At 38.3% G+C, this 25,068-nt stretch overlaps 1 protein-coding gene across 1 annotated transcript in view; it reads left to right on the top strand.

The window, feature by feature from the left end:
- VPS16 (VPS16 core subunit of CORVET and HOPS complexes) overlaps nucleotides 1–25,068 on the top strand; it is a 340,863-nt gene that overhangs the window by 41,414 nt on the left and 274,381 nt on the right. The window contains exon 9 of the mRNA XM_053698545.1: nucleotides 21,165–21,256. Coding sequence (XP_053554520.1) covers nucleotides 21,165–21,256 — 92 coding nt within the window. The remainder of the gene's footprint in view (nucleotides 1–21,164; nucleotides 21,257–25,068) is intronic.

Genomic DNA, 25,068 nt, shown 5'->3' with positions numbered 1-25,068 from the left:
CTAGGAAATTTGAACATAGATATGGTGTAAATATCTGATTGTTATGAATCCAAGGGTTACTCATGGAGTAAAGCCTGGATTCCCAGGATATTATCTTTTCTCCAAGATGTTTTTGAGAAAAGGGTTGTCAGCTAATTCCTTAAAAGGGACAGATTTTTACTCTGTCTATTTTTTTGCACCAGCGTCTGGCAGGTATTCTAGACGTTCAGGCATTTGGTCAGGCTTTGGTTAGATCCAAGCCTGTGTTTAAAACTGTTGCTCCACCATGGAGCTTAAACCTGGTTCTTAAGGCTCTTCAAGAAGTTCCGTTTGAACATTTTTTGTTCCATAGATATCAATCTTTATCTTGGAAAGTTATTTTTGGGTAGCTATTTCCTCGACTCGTAGAGTCTCCAAGTTATCTGTGTTACAATGTGATTCTTCTTATCTGGTCCTTCGTACGGATAAGGTAGTCCTGCGTACCAACCTGAGTTTTTTCCTAAGGTGGTATCTAACATGAACATCACTCAAGAGATAGTTGTTCCATGCTTGTATCCTAATCCTTCCTCAAAGAAGGAACGTCTATTACACAATATTGGACGTGGTTTGTGCTTTAAAGTTTTACTTACAAGTTACTACAGTTTTCATCAAACGTTCACCTTGTTTGTTGTCTATTCTGGACAGAGGAGAGGTCAAAAGACTTCAGCAGCCTCTCTGTCTTTTTGGTAAAAAAGCATAATTCATTTAGCTTATGAGACTGCTGGACAGCAGCCTCCTGAGGGGATTGCAGCTCATTCTACTAGAGCTGTGGTTTTCACTTGGGCCTTTTTTAAATGTGGCTTCTGTTGAACAGATTTACAAGATGGAGTCTTGGTCTGCGCTTCATACTTTTTCAAATTTAACAAATTTGATACCTTGCTTCTTCGGAGGCTATTTTTGGGCGAAAGGGTTTTTTTTTTTTTTACAGGCAGTGGTAACTTCCGTTTAAGTACCTGCCTTGTCCCTCCCATCATCCGTGTACTTTAGCTTTGGTATTGGTATTCCATAAGTAATGGATGATCCGTGGACTGGATACACTTAACAAGAGAAAACATAATTTATGCTTACCTGATAAATTTATTTCTCTTGTAGTGTATCCAGTCCACGGCCCGCCCTGTCGCTTTAAGGCAGGTAATTTTTTCATTTGAACTACAGTCACCACTGCACCCTATGGTTTTTCCTTTCTCTGCATGTTTTCGGTCGAATGACTGAATATGGCAGTTAGGGGAGGAGCTATATAGCAGCTTTGCTGTGGGTGGACTCTTGCAACTTCCTGTTGGGAAGGAGAATATATTCCATAAGTAATGGATGATCCGTGGACTGGATACACTACAAGAGAAATAAATTTATCAGGTAAGCATAAATTATGTTTTTATTACAGCACTCAGTCTTTTTGGGTAAAAAAGTCTATCAGCATGGCACATTTTGACTTGGCAAGATTTGCCCACTCTTCTTTGCAAAAACACTCCAAATCTGTCAGATTGCGAGGACATCTCCTGTGCACAGCCCTCTTCAGATCAACCCACATATTTTCGATTGGAGTCAGGTCTGGGCTCTGGCTGGGCCATTCCAAAACTTTAATCTTCTTCTTGTGAAGCCATTCCTTTGTTGATTTTGATGTATGCTTTGGGTAGTTGTCATGCTGAAAGATGAAGTTCCTCTTCATGTTCAGTTTTCTAGCAGAAGCCTGAAGGTTTTGTGCCAATATTGACTGGTATTTGGAACTTACATACAAAACTGTTCATAATTTCCTCTACCTTGAATAAGGCCCCAGTTCCAGCTGAAGAAAAACAGCCCAAAGCATGATGCTGCCATCACCATGTTTCACTGTGGGTATGGTGTTCTTTTGGTGATATGCAGTGTTGTTTTTGCGCCAAACATATCTTTTGGAATTATTGCCAAAAAGTTTAACCTTGGTTTCATCAGCCCATAACACCTTTTCTCACATGCTTTTGGGACACTTCAGATGTGTTTTTGCTAAATTTAGCTGGGCTTGGATGTTTTTCTTCATAAGAAAAGGCTTCCGTCTTGCCGTCTACCTCAAAGCCCAAACATATGAAGAATACGGGAGATTGTTGTCGCATGTACCACACAGCCAGTACTTGCCAGATATTCCTGCAGCTCCTTTAATGTTGCTGTAGGCCTCTTGGTAGCCTCCCAGACCAGTTTTCTTCTCGTCTTTTCATCAATTTTGAAGGGACATCCAGTTCTTGCTAATGTCATTGTTGTGCCATATGTTCCCCACTTGATGATGACTGTCTTAACTGTGTTCCATGGTATATCTAATGTCTTGGAAATTCTGTTGTACCCTTCTCCTGACTGATACCTTTTAACACTGAGATCCCTCTGATGCTTTGGAAGCTCTCTGCGGACCATGGCTTTTGTGTAGGACGCGACTAAGAAAATGTCAGGAAAGACCTACTCGAACAGCTGAACTTTATTCGGGGTTAATCAGAGGCACTTTAAATTCTGGCAGGTGTGTGATGACTCTTATTTAACATGGCAGAATTATAGTTCAGGATAAATTGGGTCACTGAGCATTCACAGACACTCTGGGTTGCATAAAAGTGAGGGCGAAGTGCTGTCCAATTTTCCCTGTGAAATAGAACGTTTGAATCCTGGTTGTACCCATCTCATATTTTTGATATCCTTGTAAACTTTTTGCCTATTTTTCCTGTGGATTAAGAGATTTTGTGGGACTGAATGCAGAGGAAACACAGAACTTGACTATTGATAACCAAGGGCTTGGAGGAGCAAACATTTGGGGAAGTATAAAAAGTCTATAATTATGTTTAAACAGTTGTTGCATTTAAGGTCCTTATTAAGATTTGTATTAGATGATTATAGGCCCAATTTTTATATGTACTTACCCCCATAGTCTAATTTATATTGTCTAGGAATCTAATTCACCTAACAATACAAGAAATTTTGTTATAGATAGTGTTCATTTAATTCAACTTATGATAAGGAAATCTCTGGGTATTATAATTTAATATATTTAATTTTAGTGGTATTGTATTCTCTAAGGTTGAGACTAGTTTGAGGCATTAGAGAGGTTCTTATGCGTTCCTTCGGCTGTAGATATACATTCTGAATCTGACTGATTGCATGGTATTTTTAAGTTACCAAAACCTAATTTTAATGATAATATTTGGCTAAGATTATAATAAATAACCGTTGTTGGTAACACATACTGCATAATTGTTCCATGCTGGTTCATTTTACCTTGTAATAGATTTCACTGTTAGATTTGTACTTATAGGGTTAAAAACTAAGCAAAATAATAGATTACATTTCATATTGTATCAGAAAATTTGTTTTGTGTATAATTAAATGGTATATCGCTTGTTAGTATCTTGTTTAATAAATCTGTATATATTTTTCCAAACTGAATCCTCTGTACTCCACAAATATAATTTGCTGTGTTTAAAAAGATAAAACCTGATTAGAATTACTAAAAAATAATACAAATATATTGGAGGTTACCGCTGAGATAGTTTTCATTATATCTGTAACCTTATATAAAATATATAACACGGAGGTTACTGCAGAGATAGTCATAATTAATATTGTATTCTAAAATATATAACACAAGGTACAATGTAACAATGAATGTCTATTATAGAAACCACAAAACCAAAATTTTAAAATGTAATAGATATTCTGTAAAATGGCAATAGAGGGCAAACTATCTAATTATTCAGATTGATATATTTAGACAAATGTCAAATTGAATATGTAATCACAGAAATACAGATAGATCCCAATCCCTATTCATACCTATAGGGCCTTTTGTTTCCAGATGGTGTATCCAAAATGCCTCCCTCTGTTTTTTTTTTTTTTTTCTCCCTATCACCACCTCTTCTCTCAATTTGAATATGTTCTATGATTTAATACCTAAGTTGGTTTACCAAATGGCCAGCTTCTTTAAAATGTCAGGCTACTTAGAATTTTCAGTCCTGATATTGGATTTGTGTTCTTTGATACGGTCACGGGCCCTCCTAGTAGTTTCGCCTACATAGAATCTGGAACATGGGCATTTTAGAATGTATATAACATATTCTGTATTACAAGTCAAAAATACTGAAATAGAATATTTTTTACCTGTTCTAGGGTGGAAAAAGTTATTGCCTAGGTTAAGGTTGTTGCAATTGTAGCAGCCGAGACTTGGGATGCAGCCATCTCTTTTGGGGCCCAGAAAAGTCTTGATACTCTTTCAGTCCCTATGTATGATTTATTAAGTTGGTCAGTTTTAATATATCCCAATGTTTATTTATCAAATGCATTATCTTGCCACTTTGTCATATTGGGATACAAAAAGCAATCTATCTTTACCTTTAATGCCTTGTCTGGTACTTCTCTAATTTGTTAATGGGTTACCATACATTTCCAAAATGTGCTTGGTATCATCTTCAATTAAATCATCAGGATAACCCATCTTTTAAAATAAATCTGCCATTTCATGCAATCTGGACTCTACTCTGTCTTTCTTAGTCACAATCCTAAATACTCGAAGAAATTGACTCCTGGGTAAAGACTTTTTTAGGGGTGCAGGGTGAGCGCTATCATAGCGTAATAAATTATTGCGATCTATACTTTTTTTGTATAGATCTATTTGTATACCCTCATCATCCTGGTATCAAGGAAATTAATTTCCTCCTCACTGTATTCCAGAGTAAACTTTATATGGTCCGTAGCCTCATTTTAACTGAGACACAAATTCCAATAGGGTTCCAACTTCGCCCAACCAGATACTAAAAATGTCATCAAATAGCCACATTGATTAAATAAACAATTATCATAAACAAAAAGTTCTTCAAAACAATTCATAAGAATGTTGGCATTGGTTGGAGCGACGTTGGAACCCATATCAGTACCTTTTAACTGCAAGTAAAACTGATCCTGGAAGAGGAAGTAGTTCTGATACAAAATAATTTCCAATAGCTGTACAATGTAGTCACATTTTACTTGCCCATATAGTTTGGATTGAATCAATATTTTATTAATAACCCCCTAAACCACTAGAGTGGGGAATTGAAGTGTATTAACATATGAAAATATGCTTCCTTAGAGCCAATAAGGTTGGGAATATTCCAGACAAGGTTATTAACTTTTTAACAGTTTCATACCCCAAGACACCAATTTTTTATACATTACCAAAGGTGCACAAAAATTAAAGAGAACCCCCTGGATGCCCTATTGTCTCTGGGGTGGGGTCTGTCTTTTCAAATGTTGCGTACCTAGACAAGATACTTAGACCTTTTGTGGAGAAATCCAATTTTTTTATTACAGATACAGGAGACTTTCTTGGTAAATTACGAGATCTAAATCTGCCTACTGAAAAATGTATCCTATATAGTTTGGACGAATCAAGTTCATACACTTCAATTCCCCACTCTAGCGGTTTAGGGGTTATTTATAAAATATTGATTCAATCCAAACTATATGGGCAATCAGAATGTGACTTCATTGTACAACTATTGCAAATTATTTTGTATAATCTTCTAGGATCAGTTTTACTTGCAGTTAAAAGGTACTGCTATGGGTTCCAATGTCGCTCCAACCTATGCCAACATTTTTATTAATTGTTTTGAAGAACGTTTTGTTTATGAGAATTGTTTATTTAATCAATGTAGTGCCACCTGGTGGAGCTACATTGATGACATTTTTGGTATCTGGTTTTGCAACGTTGGAACCCTATTGGAGTTTGTGTCTCAGTTAAATGTGGCTACTGACCATATAAAGTTTACTCTGGAATACAGTGAGGAGGAAATGAATTTCATTAATACCAAGGTATAGAAGGATGATGAGGGTATACAAAAAAAGTATAGATCGTAATAATTTATTACGCTATGATAGTGCTCACCCTGCACCCCTCAAAAAGTCTTTACCCAGGAGTCAATTTCTTCAAATATGTAGGATTATGACTAAGAAAGACAGATTAGAGTCCAGATTGCATGGAATGGCAGATTTATTTTAAAAGATGGGATATCCTGATGATTTAATTGAAGATGATACCAAGCACATTTTGGAAATGTATGTTAACCCATTAACAAATGAGAGAAGTGCCCGACAGGCCATTAAAGGTAAAGATAGATTGCTTTTTGTATCCCAATATAATAGACAGAGTGGCAAGATAATGCATTTGATAAATTAACATTGGGATATATTAAACTGGGTAATCCGCATATACTAGAATTTCAAAAGCCACCTATGGCGGCATATAAAAGAGCCAGAAATTTGAGGGACCAACTTATTAAATCAGACATAGGGACTGAAAGAGTATCAAGACAGACTTTTCTGGGCCCCAAAAGAGATGGCTGCTTCCCATATCTTGGCTGCTGCAATTGCAACAACCTTATCAAAGGTAACAACTTTTTCCACCCTAGAACAGGTAAAAAATATTCTATTTCAGGATTTTTGACTTGTAATACAGAATATGTTATATACATTCTAAAATGCCCATGTACAAGATTCTATGTAGGCGAAACTACTAGGAGGGCCCGTGACCATATCAGAGAACACAAGTCCAATATCAGGACTGAAAATTCTAAGTCCCCAGTAGCCTGACATTTGGTAAACCAACTAAGGTATCAAATCATAGAGCATATTTAAATTGAGAGAAGAGGTGGTGAAAGGGAGAAAAAACTTAAACAGAGGGAGGCATTTTGGATACACCATCTGGAAACAAAAGGCCCTCTAAGTATGAATAGGGATTAGGATCTATCTGTATTTCTGTGATTACATTTTCAATTTGACATTTGTCTAAATATATAAATCTAAATAATTAGATAGAGTGTGGTCTCTATTGCCATATTGCAGAATATCTATTACATTTTAAATTTTTGGTTTTGTGGTTTCTATAATAGACATTCATTGTTACATTGTACTTTGATACAGTTGTTTTGAACTAGCACTGATAAGGGTTCAATTTAGTGGGTGGTAGAAAATGACCTGTATGATGTCACAGTAGGAGGAGTTTTGTATAGGCTATTTAAGGACACTCGTGTTTTAATAAATACATGATTAAGGATCGTTGGATCCGAAAATTTGTATTTGTTTCACAAGCTGCAATAAATATTGCATTTATTTATGGTGCTGCTGTACTCTCTTTTTTTGTGAATAATCTTAATCCCAGATTTTGTTCAGCAATTAGCTTTTTGTGTATCCCCCATCTGTCCACAGTTTTGTGTGTTGAACAGCAAATATTAAAGGGTCACTGAAGCCACATTTTTTCTTTTATGATTCAGATAGAGAATGACATTTTAAGCAACTTTCTAATTTACTCCTATTATGAATTTTTCTTCATTCTCTTGCTAACTTTATTTTAAAAGCAGGAATGTAAATCTTAGCAGCCAGTACCATGGATAGCGCTTGCTTATTGGAGGCTTACATTTACCCACCAATAAACAAGCATAATCCAGGTTCTCAACCAAAAATGGTCTGGGTCCTATGCATCACATTCCTGCTTTTTAAATAAAGATAGCAAGAGAACAAAGAAAATTGATTATATGAGTAAATTAGAAAGTTGCTTAAAATTGCATGCTCTACCTGAATCAGGAAAGAAAATATTTGGGTTTAGTGTCCCTTTAACCCCCTTTTAACCCACTAAGGGACACTGTGACTCCATGTTATGCAGGACTACCAATCCTGTATTACCACAACTTGGTTTATTTTCATGCAGCAAGCTTATCAAGGCCTTAGTTTGTATAATGATATTATGTATTCTAAAATTTGCATACACAAATGTATACTTATAATATTACATTATGTCCTTGCTGCTAGAGTAAGATCAATTATGACAGAGTTTCTGTAGGGTTCTATAGAATACAGATTTAAAATGGCGTGCTTTCCTTACAGTACATTAATACTGTATATAGTTATAAAATTGTACAACAGACTTAAATTATCCCTGCAGAGACTAATTTTATCATCTGAGTTTGCATTACAGAATGTACAAGATCTCTCTGCAATTCATTCCTTTAAGCAAGAATATTTACTATGTTATGGTTGCATGACTTTTCACAGGATGATGTACAAATCCTCTGTTACATGCATGTTTATTTAAATAAAAAGAGAGAAGCGCTCAACCTGGAAACGAACAATAGCATAATAGTGAATGTTTGGTAGGTTTAGACTGTCTAGCTGGTGGGGAATCTAGCACACCTGAAGTAAACTTTATCCCAAAGTTTAAAGAGTTATAGTTAGTTGTAGTAGGTGGCGCAAAACAAGTTGCTATTCCCAATGTGTCTTACTGTAAATATGTGTGATAATATGTGGGCTCAATATATGTTAATGTTTTGATGAGTCCTAATTTTATATTCTCTTTTGGAAAAAAATGGATGTCGAAACTATTTAAGAAATAAATATGATCCTTTATTTGATTATGGTAAATTTACCCAATAGTAGTGATGCTAAAAGTACAGTTAAACAAAAATTATTACAATTCCTTCAAAGTTTAAAAAATGACACCGGTGTCTCTATGTATAAAAATGTACATAATATATAAAAAATAAATTAAATTAAAATAATAACGTTGAAATCTTATAATTTATACAGTTTTGGGTTTATCACAAGTTGTAATTTCTAACAGAATGTTTGTAGATACAATTTTATAGTGGATAAAACAATAGTTGCTGTATAGTTCATATAGGATACTTTGTTTCAAGTTCAGCTATGCAATTGAGATCTTATCTTAGGCAACTATATATCAAATGTAGAGGTATGTTGGTGCGATTTTTATCACACTATAATATAAGTATACAAATTAGTACCTTGAAGTGTATCTGTTTGATATCACTTTTGTGAGATAATTGTGGTTAAATAAACGCCGCTATGCAAGTGTTTTGATTAAGTTTCAAGATCAAGCTGGTGGCAGTTCTATATGAGCTGCTGGCGGTTAAATAAATGCCGCTTTGATTTCCTCTTATTAGGTGGGCTTATCTGTTTGCTGCGAGAAAATTCACTTTTATATAAGTGTTTGGGTAGTTGTCGTGGCCGCTCAGTTACCTTATCCTTTGTCGGTCAGTGACCGATCGCGCTCTTAAGGGTTTCTTGGTGGGATCTTCGTTGCGGTTAAGTGCTAACCGTTTGCTGATGTTTTTTAAGTATCTCCGGTTTTTCTATTCTGTGGCTTGTCTGTCGGTCAGTGACCGATCACGATGGTATGGTTGTTGGATAACCTCCTGATGTGGAATTTTTGCGTGCCTTTCCGGTCTGTTGTTCCCAGGTTTCTTAGATGTCGGTCAGTGACCGATCTGGGTGCTGAAATGTGGTTGTTGGGATAAGTAGAAAGTTTGTAGGATAAGTAGAAAAAGGATTTCTAGTTATCAATGTGATCTTTGCGGTTAAATATATGCTGCTCAGTGGGAACTTGAATATTTCAATTGGGTATAGCTGGTATTCACTTTGTCTTCTCAAATCCTGTGCCAGAGGATTTGCACCAACATACCTCTACATTTGATATATAGTTGCCTAAGATAAGATCTCAATTGCATAGCTGAACTTGAAACAAAGTATCCTATATGAACTATACAGCAACTATTGTTTTATCCACTATAAAATTGTATCTACAAACATTCTGTTAGAAATTACAACTTGTGATAAACCCAAAACTGTATAAATTATAAGATTTCAACGATATTATTTTAATTTAATTTATTTTTTATATATTATGTACATTTTTATACATAGAGACACCGGTGTCATTTTTTAAACTTTGAAGGAATTGTAATAATTTTTGTTTAACTGTACTTTTAGCATCACTACTATTGGGTAAATTTACCATAATCAAATAAAGGATCATATTTATTTCTTAAATAGTTTCGACATCCATTTTTTTCCAAAAGAGAATATAAAATTAGGACTCATCAAAACATTAACATATATTGAGCCCACATATTATCACACATATTTACAGTAAGACACATTGGGAATAGCAACTTGTTTTGCGCCACCTACTACAACTAACAATAGCATAATAGCTTGTTCTATGGCTAGTTACCACCCAAGAAGCAGCCTCTTTTTGCTCAACATGTGCCTTTCACAGAGAATAACTTTCCTGAAGCATATCATTCTGATTCTGACTTCACAGTACAGTCCAGCCCCGAAATACCAGGCAATCCCTCTCTGAACGAGAGAAACCGCAAAACTCCAGACGTACGTTTCGGCCTATTGTGGGCCTCGTTAGTGAGGTGCAGCCATATCCCTCTAGGCACACTGAGCAACGGGTCCACGTCTGGATTCCCACATGACACTTAGGGAGACTTCCCAAAATGTCATAATTTGCATAAATAAAAAGAGAGAAGCGCTCAACCTGGAAACTAACAATAGCATAATAGCTTGTTCTATGGCTAGTTACCACCCAAGAAGCAGCCTCTTTTGCGGGAATCCAGACGTGGACCCGTTGCTCAGTGTGCCTAGAGGGATATGGCTGCACCTCACTGATGAGGCCCACAATAGGCCGAAACGTACGTCTGGGGTTTTGCTGTTTCTCTCGTTCAGAGAGGGATTGCCTGGTATTTCGGGGCTGGACTGTACTGTGAAGTCAGGATCAGACTGATATGCTTCAGGAAAGTTCTTCTCTGTGAAAGGCACATGTTGAGCAAAAAGAGGCTGCTTCTTGGGTGGTAACTAGCCATAGAACAAGCTATTATGCTATTGTTCGTTCCCAGGTTGAGTGCTTATCTCTTTTTAATTATACTTGCATGTTTATTACCATATGTATGGCAGGGTTTTTTGTCAAGCTCATACCATATTTCAATTCCTGTGTATCTATTTTTAATATATATATATATATATATATATATATCTATATACACTCTAGAACAGTGCAGTGTTATTCTGCAGTGAGCCAATAACTTGGGTTTACATATCCAATGATTATACTTTTCTATACAGATAGATGTACTTTATGTGCCCATAAGTGAGTGTATTTATAATTGATTGTATAACCAGTTTATGTCGGCAACAAATGTTTTATATGCTCTATCCTGTATAGATTCACATATATTAAAGCCCCAAATATATCTTCACCATTAGATTTGTTATTTAGCAACGTTTTAATGACCCTGTTTGTTTATTAAGGTACAAACAGAAAATCAAGGAAATGGCTTCTTCAGGCAAAAGTCAATATTTAGTGTGACCTTCCTTGGCTGGCACTAAGCACATCTTTAACTCTTTTGGGGAGACTGTTCTGAAGTTTTCGGAAGTAATCTTTGTATATTATACCAGGCTTCTTTCAGCACTTCCCAGAGTTCTTCTTTAGATTTAGTTTTTGTTTTTTCTTTCTCTGTCCAGGTGATCCCATACTACCTCTATAATATTCAGGTCTTGGCTCTGTGGAGGCCAGCCCATTACTATCAATGTTTTATCAGCTGTTTTTCTCTCCAAATATGATTTCACTGCATTAGCAGTATGCTTGGGATCATTATCATGCTGAAAAAAAACCCCATTCCCAATCAGGCGCTTTCCAGAAGGAATGGCATGATAAATTAAAACCTGTCTGTAATTTTCAGCATTCATGATCCCATCAATTCGGGCAATATTTCCAACATTACTGGTAGAAAAGCACCCCAAACCAGGACAGACCCTTCACCATGTTTCACTGTAGACCACAAGCACTTATTATTTTATCTCTCTCCAACTCTTCTTCTCACATATTGTCGATGACTGGAGCCAAAAATGTCAAACTTGGATTTGTCACTCCATAATAATCTTTTCCACTGATCTTCATTCCAGTCTTTGTAAACTTTAGCATATCTTAGCTTATTCACCCTGTTCCCCTTCCTAAAAAGTGGTTACTTGGTTGCTACCCTTCCACAAAGACTATTCCTGATCAAGCTTCTTCGGACTGTAGAAGTGTCAACTTGGCATCTTGATGAAGCTGCCAGATGTTGAGCTAGGTCCTTGCTGGACTTCTTCCAGTCTCTTAAAGTAGAAACTCTGAGACATTTCTCATCAGATTTTGAAAGTTTTCTTGACCTTTTTATGTCCTTGACCTCTCCTGATTCTTCAACTTTCTTTATAACAGCTTGAATACCACATCTTGGGGATCCAGTTTGTTTTAATGATTTCCTTTTGAGACTGGCCTTACTGATGCAAAAGTATGATTTTATGTCTGTCAAGTTCTGTGATCTTTGGCATCTTGAATGGAATGATGTGATTGAAAGTTGATCTTACTAGCATGCTTCCAATGAATTATACTCATATCACATGTGTATGTAATGCTTAAGTATGTCTTGCACAAACCCTTTTTCACAGTCGTCTCCATATCAGTGACGATAGGAGGTGTTGTCTCTTTTTCCAAGCTTTTTGCTTAGGGGATGTTTTTCTGCCTGGGTTCGGGATGCTTTGCATTCTTCTCCCTTGGGTGTGGTCCTCTGGAACAATAATCTGAAAGGATTATGGAGACTAGCCTTTCTTCTACTCTCTTTCTGGTCACTCTGTTCCCGTTCTCATTTCTCTTAATGTTGCCCTTGGGGCCTTTGGGCTCTAGAGAAATTGTGTGACTTTGTTGCGGACTAGCACTTTGCTTGAGGGGTGCTAACCTCCATCTAAGGGTATTCTCTTCCCTTTGGGCTGGGATCTACGAGTGAGTCCTGTACCTGTTCTCTGGGTTTCCCGATTCTCATCCCCTGTGATGTCTGAGTGCTTCAGACGGGGTATCTTGTGTTCCCTGGGGGTGTCGTTTGTTCTAGGACGATTCTGGGTCCTGGGTTCTTGTCTTGGATTCTTCTTGGATGTCTGGAGACTTATGATCCTGTGGACTGGTTCGGGACGACCCAGTTTTTTCAGGGACCCTATGTTGCGACATAGGGACTAGCTCATTGGGCTTGCAAGCAGGGAGGCCAGAGTTCACATCTTCCTTTGGGTACTGGTTAGTAGCTTTAAGGCCTGACTTGTCCTTCGGACAGAGTGTGCTCCTCTTCATGGGGAGTTTTTTCTCTGTTGAGTCAACAGTGGTGTCTGGGTGATTTTTTTTCATTCGTTCCGTGTTTTCATCATACTATGGCTTCATGTCTTGTGGACATGTACGCTGTTCTTATCTGTGCCCTTCCCTTTTGAGGGGAAAGTTTGTCTTCCTTATGAGCTGGGGTTCCTCGCACTGGAGGGTCTTTGTCCTGCCCTGTGTGTAGGAGGTTGGATCAGATGGATATCTCTGTAAAGGGCAGCATCTGCTGCTCTGTGGGCTCTGTTCCACCTGTTGGAATTTGATCTCTACGTATAGACTGTGTAAGAGAGCTGTGACACTTTTCTCTGTTCCAGGTCCCAGGGGGTTCTCCTTGGGAGTGCCTTATTTTGGAGGAGCGGATTGGGTTGGCACCTGAGCTCTGTTGACCATTCCCTGGGGGCTTGTGGTTGGGGTCTTTCTGTCCCCCCTGTCTATCAGACATGTCTGTCGCTTGGGTTGGTCTGGTTTTGGAGCAGGATCTGAGATCTGTTGCTCTGCTAATTCGTCTTCGGAACATTCGAGGTACGGTAAGCCTTTTGAGGTTTCTCCTTTCTTCATGTTCAGAATTTGTGGGAAGGACTGGCAGCTCTTAGCCTGCAATGTTATCCGCTGGTTAGTGAATACTATCTTCAGCTGCTTTCTGCTTGCCCTGCAAGTATTTAAGTTTCAGAGTCATTTTTAGATGACTGCAGCGTGCAGTGTTTTTGCTTCAGGTGTTGTTCGTCAGACCTATCTAAGCTTGCTTCACGCGGTTTTGTTTCTGAATATTTCTGTACTTTGAGCTACCTTTTTGCGACTTGGGGACCTTCGTCTTCAGTTGCTTTTTAGAGTGCGTTTGCACTGTGTTGGGGGAAGATCCTCTCTGTTTCAGACTCCTGGCCTTTTCCTGTGGTTTCTGTTTTTCTGGGGTCTGGGCTTTGTCTCCCCTTGTTTCTATGAGATTGGTGGGTCTCTGTTGGTCAGGAGTTCCTTAATCTAGCTAGACAGCTAGCTCAGCATACTAATGCACTGTGACTACTCTGCACTGTAGCAAACCGAGGGTTGCAAGTCGATCCCCGGCGAGGTGTGTTGTTTGGAGTCTGACTGCTGGGCGATGGGCTGTTGACTCTAGTTCCTGCGGTCTCTAGCAAGGCTTGTGGACTATCTGCGGGTCAGTGTCCTTGCTTTTTTTTCCTCTTTTTCAAAATTGTTCTTGGCTTCGGACGAATCAGGATTTGGTTGGTTAGGGGTTTTCAGGCCTGGTGCCCTCAGAATGGGCCGCCTCTTGTACCCTCCAGTTTTTGCATTCAGTGTCTCCTATAGCTTGGGCATTGTTTTCCCAAAAGTAATGAATGGAACTGTGGACTCTTTTTCCATTTATGAAGAAAAAACATAAAATATGCTTACCTGATAATTTTCTTTTCTTCAGATGGAAAGAGTCCACAGCTCCCCGCCTGTGTTTTTATGATATTCTTCTATTGTTCTTTGTAAATAAAAGAAACAGGCTGATAATATCACAGTTCCGAAAGCATAGGGAAATCTCAACAAAATATACATATTGGATGTCATAATAACCTTACAAATAATCGTCCAGTTATACAAATAAAAATTCAAGAGTATCCCCTTAAAATATAGTGTAGAGTCAGGTACAATGGTTTCCCTCAATGATAAATAAAGGTCTCTCTTGGACCCCCTGAAGAAGAGTTTAAGTCATAATGGGGAATTCTAGGGGAGAAGATAAAATAACAAAGTGGGCCACTTTTGGACCCCAAATGTAAATTACTAGCTTATGAAATATATATATATTGTTCCCCTTGTATATATTAGACATGTAAGTAAAAGAATCATACCCCTGGTGAGAGAATATGGCCTTTTTGGGTCACCTAGTCTATAAATTTATATTAACGGGGTGAAATAGGGGAAAGGGGACTATATTGTAGCAAAGGGTTTATATTAGGACTATCCATATAAGAGACCACTTTTGGATCCTTAACAGTTACAGTGGGGCAAAAAAGTATTTAGTCAGCCACCAATTGTGCAAGTTCTCCCACTTAAGAAGATGAGAGAGGCCTGTAATTTTCATCATAGGTATACCTCAACTATGAGAGACAAAATGTGGAAACAAATCCAGACAATCACATTGTCTGATTTGCAAATAATTTATTTGCATATTATGGTGGAAAATAAGTATTTGGTCACCTACAAACAAGCAAGATTTCTGGCTCTCATGGACCTGTATCTCTTTAAGAGGCTCCTCTGTCCTCCACTCATTACCTGTATTAATGGCACCTGTTTGAACTTGTTAACAGTATAAAAGACACCTGTCCACAACCTCAAACAGTCACACTCCAAACTCCACTATAGTGAAGACCAAAGAGCTGTCGAAGGACACCAGAAACAAAATTGTAGATCTGCACCAGGCTGGGAAGACTGAATCTGCAATAGGCAAGCAGCTTGGTATGAAGAAATCAACTGTGGGAGCAATAATTAGAAAATGGAAGACATACAAGACCACTGATAATCTCCCTCAATCTGGGGCTTCACGTAAGATCTCACCCCGTGGGGTCAAAATGATCACAAGAACGGTGAGCAAACATCCCAGAACCACATGGGGGGACCTAGTGAATGACCTGCAGAGAGCTGGGACCAACGTAACAAAGGCTACCATCAGTAACACACTACGCCGCCAGGGACTCAGATCCTGCCAGACGTGTCCCCCTGCTTAAGCCAGTACATGTCCGGGCCCGTCTGAAGTATGCTAGAGAGCATTTGGGATGATCCAGAAGCGGATTGGGAGAATGTCATATGGTCAGATGAAACCAAAGTAGAACTGTTTGGTAGAAACACAACTCGTTGGGTTTGGAGGAGAGAGAATGCTGAGTTGCAACCAAAGAACACCATACCTACTGTAAAGCATGGGGGTGGTAACATCATGCTTTGGGGCTGTTTCTCTGCAAAGGGAACAGGACGACTGATCCGTGTACATGAAAGAATGAATGGGGCCATGTATCGTGAGATTTTGGGTGCAAACCTCCTTCCATCAGCAAGGGCATTGAAGATGAAATGTGGCTGGGTCTTTCAGCATGACAATTATCCCAAACACACTGCCCGGGCAACGAAGGAGTGGCTTCGTAAGAAGTATTTCAAGGTTCTGGAGTGGCCTAGCCAGTCTCCAGATCTCAACCTCATAGAAAACCTTTGGAGGGAGTTGAAAGTCCGTGTTGCCCAGCGACAGCCCCAAAAGTCAATGTTCTAGAGGAGATCTGTATGCAGGAATGGGCCAACATACCAGAAACAGTGTGTGACAACCTTGTGAAGACTTACAAACAAAGGATATATAACAAAGTATATAGTTATTTCTGTTCTGCAAGGTTCTCATTTTGAGCCTATGCATATTTTAGACTTTAAACTGTTGTTCTAGAAGGTTATTTTCTTCCTATGGACCGAATATGATTTTCTTCCGATGGTGGTATCTTCAGAAAATATTAATCAGGAAATAGTTGTTTGTTATTTGTGTCCAAAGCCTTCTAATCCAAAGGAAAGATTACTTCACAACCTAGATGTTGTTAGTGCTTTAAAGTTCTATATTCAGATTACAAAAGACTTTAGACAAATTTCCAGTTTATTTGACTACTACTCTGGTCCTAGGAAGAGTCAGAAAGCTGCGGCGGTGGCCCTGGCATCCTGGCTCAAGCAAATTATTTGTAAGGCTTACTTTGTTACAGTAAATCCGCCACTGAAGAGAGTAACTGCTCACTCTATGATATAAGTATCTACTTTTATAGATAATACCTCCCTGGAACAGATTTGCAAGACTGCAACTTGGTCTTCCTGTCACACATTTTTTCTAAATTTTATCATTTGACATTTATGCTTCTTCTGATGCAGCTTTTGGCAGGAAAGTCCTTCAGGCCGCAGTGTACAGCAAATATGCCTAATTTTTGTCCCACCTGTTCTTATCATGGACTCACAGCTTGGGTATTGTATCTCACATGTTATGAAGCTATGGACTCTCATCAGCTAAGCGGAAAACAGAATTTATTCTTACTGATAAATTAATTTCCTTCAGGCTGATGAGTCCATAGACCCCGCCCTATTTTTGTATATGGCTGACAGTTCTCCTTTGCACCTCGTAACCCTGCTTTCTGTCTTTCCTACCTTTTTTTCTGTCTCTCTCCTCTGCTCGGCTATACGTAAACTGGAGAGGGGAGGAGGTGGGAGGAGCTAAAGCTCTGTGAGGGTTCTTGACCTTCTCCTGATTGGCTGGAATATATCTCACATGTTATTAGGCTATTGACTTTCATCAGCTCGAAGGAAATACATTTTTCAGTAAGTATAAATTCTCTTTATTACATTATACATGAAATAACAAAAATGCTTCTTATAAACATAGCATTTGCTTAGAGAGCCTTAGATGCTTGTATCATCTGGTAATGACTCAGTTTGTTAATTGCTGACATGATAGGTGACTGGCGCTCTGAGCAGCTGCAGTATTTAAAATGCTGGTGCACTAAGAATAACTTGCTATGCTTCACATGCAGGTGCAGAGAGAAATTCTAACACTAAAACAGTGATCATTTTTACTAGAAGCATTTTTGCTGATGAATGTATATTGTAAATATGTTTCTATTCACAAATATAATCTATGTGCATTTCAATATTGACTGGAATGTCCCTTTAAATAAAGCTTTATACAGCACCAGATAAAACTAAAATTTATAGGTACAAAGTGCAGAGTTTTTATTCATAATTTCATTTTTGAGTTATATAGGCTTATTTGTCTTTACATAATTCTATCACTTTAATGCTAAACTGTTGGGAAACTTACCATCATCAATTTGGATGATTAAGCTTTAAGAATTGTATTTTTCTTCAAAAGTATTTATCTCTGCCCAGTATTACACTTCTTACTATCATGTATAATTCTGATTATCCTAGTTTGTGAAGGTATAATCTAGATTTGATTAAAGACACAGAGACAAGTGTTTTGCATTACTTTCTTTTACTACTCAGTATGCAGCACTTTAAGGAATAACAAGCATCATCAATACAATGATATTAAAACAGAACAGATAATAAAGAACAACAATAAGTAGCTATAGTGAGAGCCAGCTTATAACTCCAGGACCAATCAGAGTAGGAGAAGTGACCATAAACTGACCAATACGCAGCCAAACCTCCTCTTTCTTGTCTGAAGCTCACGATGGAGGAATTTGAAAGAACATCTTGGAAAAGAAAAACATGCTTGAAGAATGAAGTCTTGTCCGGGATTCTACTTGAAGGGAGACAGTCCTCTTGTGAAGAAGGAAGAAATCCGGAGATGATAAAAGGATTCCGTTCAGTTGGAAACTGTCAAAACAAAATTCATTAATAATATATGACCATAAAAGGGTGGGTAAAAAAACATTTGAGGTGGGAAAATACTTGTCTCTGTGTCTTTAATAAAATCTAGATTATACCTTCACAAACTAGGATAATCGGAATTTTATTACAAGACCAGAGACTCCTATTTTGCAAATTTAAAGCGATTAAGAAAATAAATTAAGTGAGGAATATTGAATGGGTCTCAGTGACAATAAAAGAAATGTTTGTTTTACCCCTGTGCAACTCCGTATTTCAGCGCTGCTTCTTATGGACACAGAAAACTCAACCTTTATGTAATTGGCATTGGGTTTGCTAGTCTCTCCTTAACAGCCTCCTTAGGCTCCCAAAAGGCATACCACACAATGCGGATTGTTATAACTCACAGTTCGTTGTGGCGATGGTTCTCGGTCCTGGGGGAGAAGCACTGCAGTGCAGAAATATTGTCAATACGTAGGAGAAACTGGAGACGAACATTTGGCAAAACTTTTGACTGCAAACTAGACAGCCAATAATTCCAAACAATTGATATGAAAATGTTTCTCTTCCAGAGTCCATTTGCCACTGTTAATGGAGGGACCGCAGCGAGCTCCCCAGCCTGAAAGACTGGCTTCAGATTTTATGAAAATTCTGAGTCTTGACAAAAATGGCTCTCCAATTCCAGGCTTCTAAATGAGAAAGCCACCAGGAAAGTTCTTCTTTGGTTTCTGGAGATAAAGAGATCAAATGAGAATAAGAAAAACCTTAGGCTCCCAAAAGGCATACCGCACACTGCGGATCGTTATAACTCACAGTTAGTTGTGGCGATGGTTCTCAGTCCTGGGGGAGAAGCACTGCACTGCAGAAATATTGTCCATACATAGGAGAATAGAAACTGGAGACGAACATTTGGCAAAACTTTTGACTGCAAACGAGACAGCCAATAATTCCAAACAATTGATATGAAAATGAAAGACTGGCGTCAGATTTTATGATAAAATCTGGAGTCTTGACAAAAATGGCTCTTTTTACAATTTCTTATGTTTCTTTGCCACAGGATAATAGTCTGAATCAGCAGAATTACAATTAAATGAATCAGAATTAATGTCTGTATATTCATCTTCATCAGAAGATTTAGAATCAGATGAAGATTGAGGCTTAAGTTTAGAAACAATCTTAGATTTAGACTTAGAAGTCTCTTTACAATCTCCCATTTGGGTACACTGGGGATGAAGGGTTCTCTTAACAGCGGTTTTAGTTCATTTGCTATGAGGAATTGAGGTGTCAGTCAGAATTTGACGAGATTTAGACACAATTTTTTTGCTGGTTTTAACAGCACTAGATGACAATTTTCTTTTTATAGTTTTTTTTGGGCCCTGAGATGGACCTTTTATCAAAGATGACATTTTGTTATATAATTTATTCATGGAAAATTCAATCATATTCTGCACAGTATGAGTGGTTAAGGGAGCAGATGATTCTGCAGCTTCAGACATTTTAACACAAAATTAAATTCACTAAATAAATAGTTTACAACATAAAATATAATAGTATATGAGAATAAAAATGAAAATTCAACGTAAACTCACAAAATAGCAAGTGTGTTAAACTTGCTAACAAAAGAGAGCCTAAATTTCTCTGACAGAATTTTTTTTTGTTAGGAAATATTTTTTGTATTAAATAATATACTAATACGTCACAAGATGGCAGTCTAAGGCAAAAACAATTTCACCAACTTACTAAAACGATTTGCAACAACTAGCTTATTGATACTGTTGCAATCGTGTGAGGAGCTGAAACGATGCAGAGTGAAAACCTGACAGGAAATGTCGGCAGGGAGGACGGGAAGAACAGGACTGATTGACAGCCCACAAAATGGCGTCCATAGCGTGCGCCGTAATGCGACAGAGACAGGGAGAGCAAATAACTCACAAGATGGCAGACAAAAGAGTGACAGAGACAGGTAATCACAGAGTACTCTGTGGAGGGGGGAAAAAGGGAAACGACAATGAAGAAATAAAAAACAGAAAAAATAGAAAAATATGAGAAAAAACAATATGTAAATAATGTATTTAATGCAATAAAACAATAGGAAACTAAAATAAATAAATTAAACAAGTAAATAAACATATAATAAAACACTCTATCATAAAACATTTTGGAAAACGTTTTTGACAACTTATCTCAGAGATGAGCAGCAAAAGAAAGAGGAGGTTTGGCTGCGTATTGGTCAGTTTATGGTCACTACTCCTACTCTGATTGGTCACTTTTTTCCTGGGGTTATAAGCTAGCTCTCACCTTAGCTACTTATTGTTGTTCTTTATTATCTGTTCTGTTTTAATATAATTGTATTGATGATGCTTTTTATTCCTTAAAGTGCTGCATACTGAGTAGTAAAAGAAGGAAATGCAAAATAGGAGTCTCTGATCTTGTAATAAAATTTAGATCAGTGGACTCAAGTACTGGCCAAGGGCCATATAGGGCCCTAAAGATAGTTTAATCTGGCCCTCCTTTGTTTAATAGGTAAACTATTAATTTGAGCTGACAGGTTTTGTTTTTTTAAAGGTTCTAAGAGATGTAACTAGTTAAAATATATAGGCAAGTGTCCAGTGAAGACTTCCACCATGCACTGTTTGGATAAATATCACTTTTTACCCTGTTATACAGTTCCAGAATGATCACTTCATATGGCACTCACAAGATAAATATAGACAAGTGTGTATGTGTATTGTGGGTTACCACTCCCACCATGCACTACTTCTTGGTTAAATGTCCCAAGCGACCCCTTTGGGAGAACACTTGGCCAATGGCCCCCAGATACATTAAGCTTGATACCCCTGCATTCGATTCTTCTAACAGTTTGTTCTATTTGTAGGTGCATACGGCCACGGAGCAAACACTATGCAGTTGCAGTAATGTGGGATAAACTGCTCATTTTAGCTGGGAAATCTACAGATTGCATATCATATCCTTTTTCAGAGAATATTTGTTTACCCTGTAATTATGTAATAGCATTAATGACATTAATCCTGTTTACTTACAAGTTGCATTGTCTAAATATGCATGCAGTTGCTAGAAGCTATTTGACCTCATATGGCTAGCCCCATCTCTATAATGATTGACTTATACGTGTTAAATTGCAAGACTTAAAGGATATGAAACCCAAAAATGTATTTTGTGATTCAGACAGAGCATACCATTTAAAAAAATAATAATTCCAATTTACTGCTGTTATCAAATTTGCTTTGTTCCCATGAAATTCTGTGTTGATTAGATACCTAGGTAGGTATCTGGAGAACTACATAGCAAGAAATAGTGCTGTCATCTATTGTTCTTGCAAATGGGTAACATTATTGCAAAACTGCTTTCATATAGTGCTCCAGAAATGGGCTGATAATCAAAGTAAATTAGAAAGTTGTTTAAAGATGCATGCTTTATTTGAGCCATAAAAGAAACATTTTGAGTTTTCTAACCCCTTAAAGGGACATGACACACGTTTTTTTTTCCTTTCTTGGCTCAGACAGAGCATGCAATTTTAAACAACTTTCTAATTTACTTCTATTATGAAATTTTCTTTGTTCTTTTGGTATCTTTCATTGAAAGAAAACTCAGGCACGTGCACGAGTTTGGAGCCCTTAATGGCAGCAGTTTTGCTATCCCTGTGCAAGAACACTAGATTGCAGCATTATTTCCTTCCATGTAGTGCTCCAGACACCTCCCTAAGTATAAATTAAGAGAGAAGTGCTCAACCCGGGAACGAAGATAGTGGCTAGATACCACCCAAGAAGCAGCCTCTTTCTTCTGTTAAGTGTGATCAGTCCACGGGTCATCATTACTTCTGGGATATTACTCCTCCCCAACAGGAAGTGCAAGAGGATTCACCCAGCAGAGCTGCATATAGCTCCTCCCCTCTACGTCACTCCCAGTCATTCTCTTGCACCCAACGACTAGATAGGATGTGTGAGAGGACTATGGTGATTATACTTAGTTTTATATCTTCAATCAAAAGTTTGTTATTTTAAAATAGCACCGGAGTGTGTTATTATCTCTCTGGCAGAGTTTGAAGAAGAATCTACCAGAGTTTTTGTTATGATTTTAGCCGGAGTAGTTAAGATCATATTGCTGTTTCTCGGCCATCTGAGGAGAGGTAAACTTCAGATCAGGGGACAGCGGGCAGATGAATCTGCATAGAGGTATGTAGCAGTTTTTATTTTCTGACAATGGAATTGATGAGAAAATCCTGCCATACCGATATAATGTCATGTATGTATACTTTACACTTCAGTATTCTGGGGAATGGTACTTCACTAGAATTACACTGTAAGAAATACATAAAGCTGTTTAATAACTAGAGATTATGTTTAACGTTTTTGCTGGAATGTAAAATCGTTTTCATTTACTGAGGTACTGAGTGAATAAATGTTTGGGCACTATTTTTCCACTTGGCAGTTGCTTAATCTGTTTTCTGACAGTTTCTGTTCTCCCTCACTGCTGTGTGTGAGGGGGAGGGGACGTTTTTTGGCGCTTTTACTACGCATCAAATATTTCAGTCAGCAACTCATTGTATTCCCTGCATGATCCGGTTCATCTCTACAGAGCTCAGGGGTCTTCAAAACTTATTTTGAGGGAGGTAATTTCTCTCAGCAGAGCTGTGAGAATTATAGTTTGACTGAGATAAAAAACGTTTATTCTGTAATTTGTTTCCTGCTTTCAGAATTTGTTATCTTTGCTAATGGGATTAAACCTTTGCTAAAGTTGTGTTATTTACAAGGATTGAGGCTATAACTGTTTCAATTTATTAATTTTCAACTGTCATAGATCTTCTGTGCTTCTTAAAGGCACAGTACGTTTTAATATTATTCTAATTGAATTGTATTTCCAAGTTACAAGTTTATTTGCTAGTGTGTTAAACATGTCTGATTCAGAGGATGATACCTGTGTCATTTGTTGCAATGCCAAAGTGGAGCCCAATAGAAATTTATGTACTAACTGTATTGATGCTACTTTAAATAAAAGTCAATCTGTACAAATTGAACAAATTTCACCAAACAACGAGGGGAGAGTTATGCCGACTAACTCGCCTCACGTGTCAGTACCTACATCTCCCGCTCAGAGGGAGGTGCGTGATATTGTAGCGCCGAGTACATCTGGGCGGCCATTACAAATCACATTACAGGATATGGCTACTGTTATGACTGAGGTTTTGGCTAAATTACCAGAACTAAGAGGTAAGCGTGATCACTCTGGGGTGAGAACAGAGTGCGCTGATAATATTAGGGCCATGTCAGACACTGCGTCACAGGCAGAACATGAGGACGGAGAACTTCATTCTGTGGGTGACGGTTCTGATCCAAACAGACTGGATTCAGATATTTCAAATTTTAAATTTAAACTGGAAAACCTCCGTGTATTACTAGGGGAGGTGTTAGCGGCTCTGAATGATTGTAACACAGTTGCAATACCAGAGAAAATGTGTAGGTTGGATAAATATTTTGCGGTACCGACGAGTACTGAGGTTTTTCCTATACCTAAGAGACTTACTGAAATTGTTACTAAGGAGTGGGATAGACCCGGTGTGCCGTTCTCACCCCCTCCGATATTTAGAAAAATGTTTCCAATAGACGCCACCACAAGGGACTTATGGCAAACGGTCCCTAAGGTGGAGGGAGCAGTTTCTACCTTAGCTAAGCGTACCACTATCCCGGTGGAGGATAGCTGTGCTTTTTCAGATCCAATGGATAAAAAATTAGAGGGTTACCTTAAGAAAATGTTTGTTCAACAAGGTTTTATATTGCAACCCCTTGCATGCATTGCGCCGATCACGGCTGCAGCGGCATTCTGGATTGAGTCTCTGGAAGAGAACATTGGTTCAGCTACTCTGGACGACATTACGGACAGGCTTAGAGTCCTTAAACTAGCTAATTCATTCATTTCGGAGGCCGTAGTACATCTTACTAAACTTACGGCGAAGAATTCAGGATTCGCCATTCAGGCACGCAGGGCGCTGTGGCTAAAATCCTGGTCAGCTGATGTTACTTCTAAGTCTAAATTGCTTAATATACCTTTCAAAGGGCAGACCTTATTCGGGCCCGGGTTGAAAGAGATTATCGCTGACATTACAGGAGGTAAAGGCCATGCCCTGCCTCAGGACAAAGCCAAAGCCAAGACTAGACAGTCTAATTTTCGTTCCTTTCGTAATTTCAAAGCAGGAGCAGCATCAACTTCCTCTGCACCAAAACAGGAAGGAGCTGTTGCTCGCTACAGACAAGGCTGGAAACCTAACCAGTCCTGGAACAAGGGCAAGCAGACTAGGAAACCTGCTGCTGCCCCTAAAACAGCATGAATTGAGGGCCCCCGATCCGGGATCGGATCTAGTGGGGGGCAGACTTTCTCTCTTCGCCCAGGCTTGGGCAAGAGATGTTCAGGATCCCTGGGCGCTAGAGATAATATCTCAGGGATACCTTCTGGACTTCAAATACTCTCCTCCAAGAGAGAGATTTCATCTGTCAAGATTGTCATCAATCCAGACAAAGAAAGAGGCGTTTCTACGCTGCGTACAAGAGCTCTTGTTAATGGGAGTAATCCATCCAGTTCCACGATCGGAACAGCGACAGGGGTTTTACTCAAATCTGTTTGTGGTTCCCAAAAAAGAGGGAACTTTCAGACCAATCCTGGACTTAAAGATCCTAAACAAATTCCTAAGAGTTCCATCGTTCAAGATGGAGACTATTCGGACAATTTTACCTATGATCCAAGAGGGTCAGTACATGACCACTGTA

This window comes from Bombina bombina, chromosome 1 (genome assembly GCF_027579735.1).
Source record: "Bombina bombina isolate aBomBom1 chromosome 1, aBomBom1.pri, whole genome shotgun sequence".
Classification (NCBI taxonomy): Eukaryota; Metazoa; Chordata; class Amphibia; order Anura; family Bombinatoridae; genus Bombina; species Bombina bombina.
The sequence above is the reverse complement of the archived record's forward strand: the minus strand, read 5'-3'. Positions and strand labels throughout refer to the sequence as shown.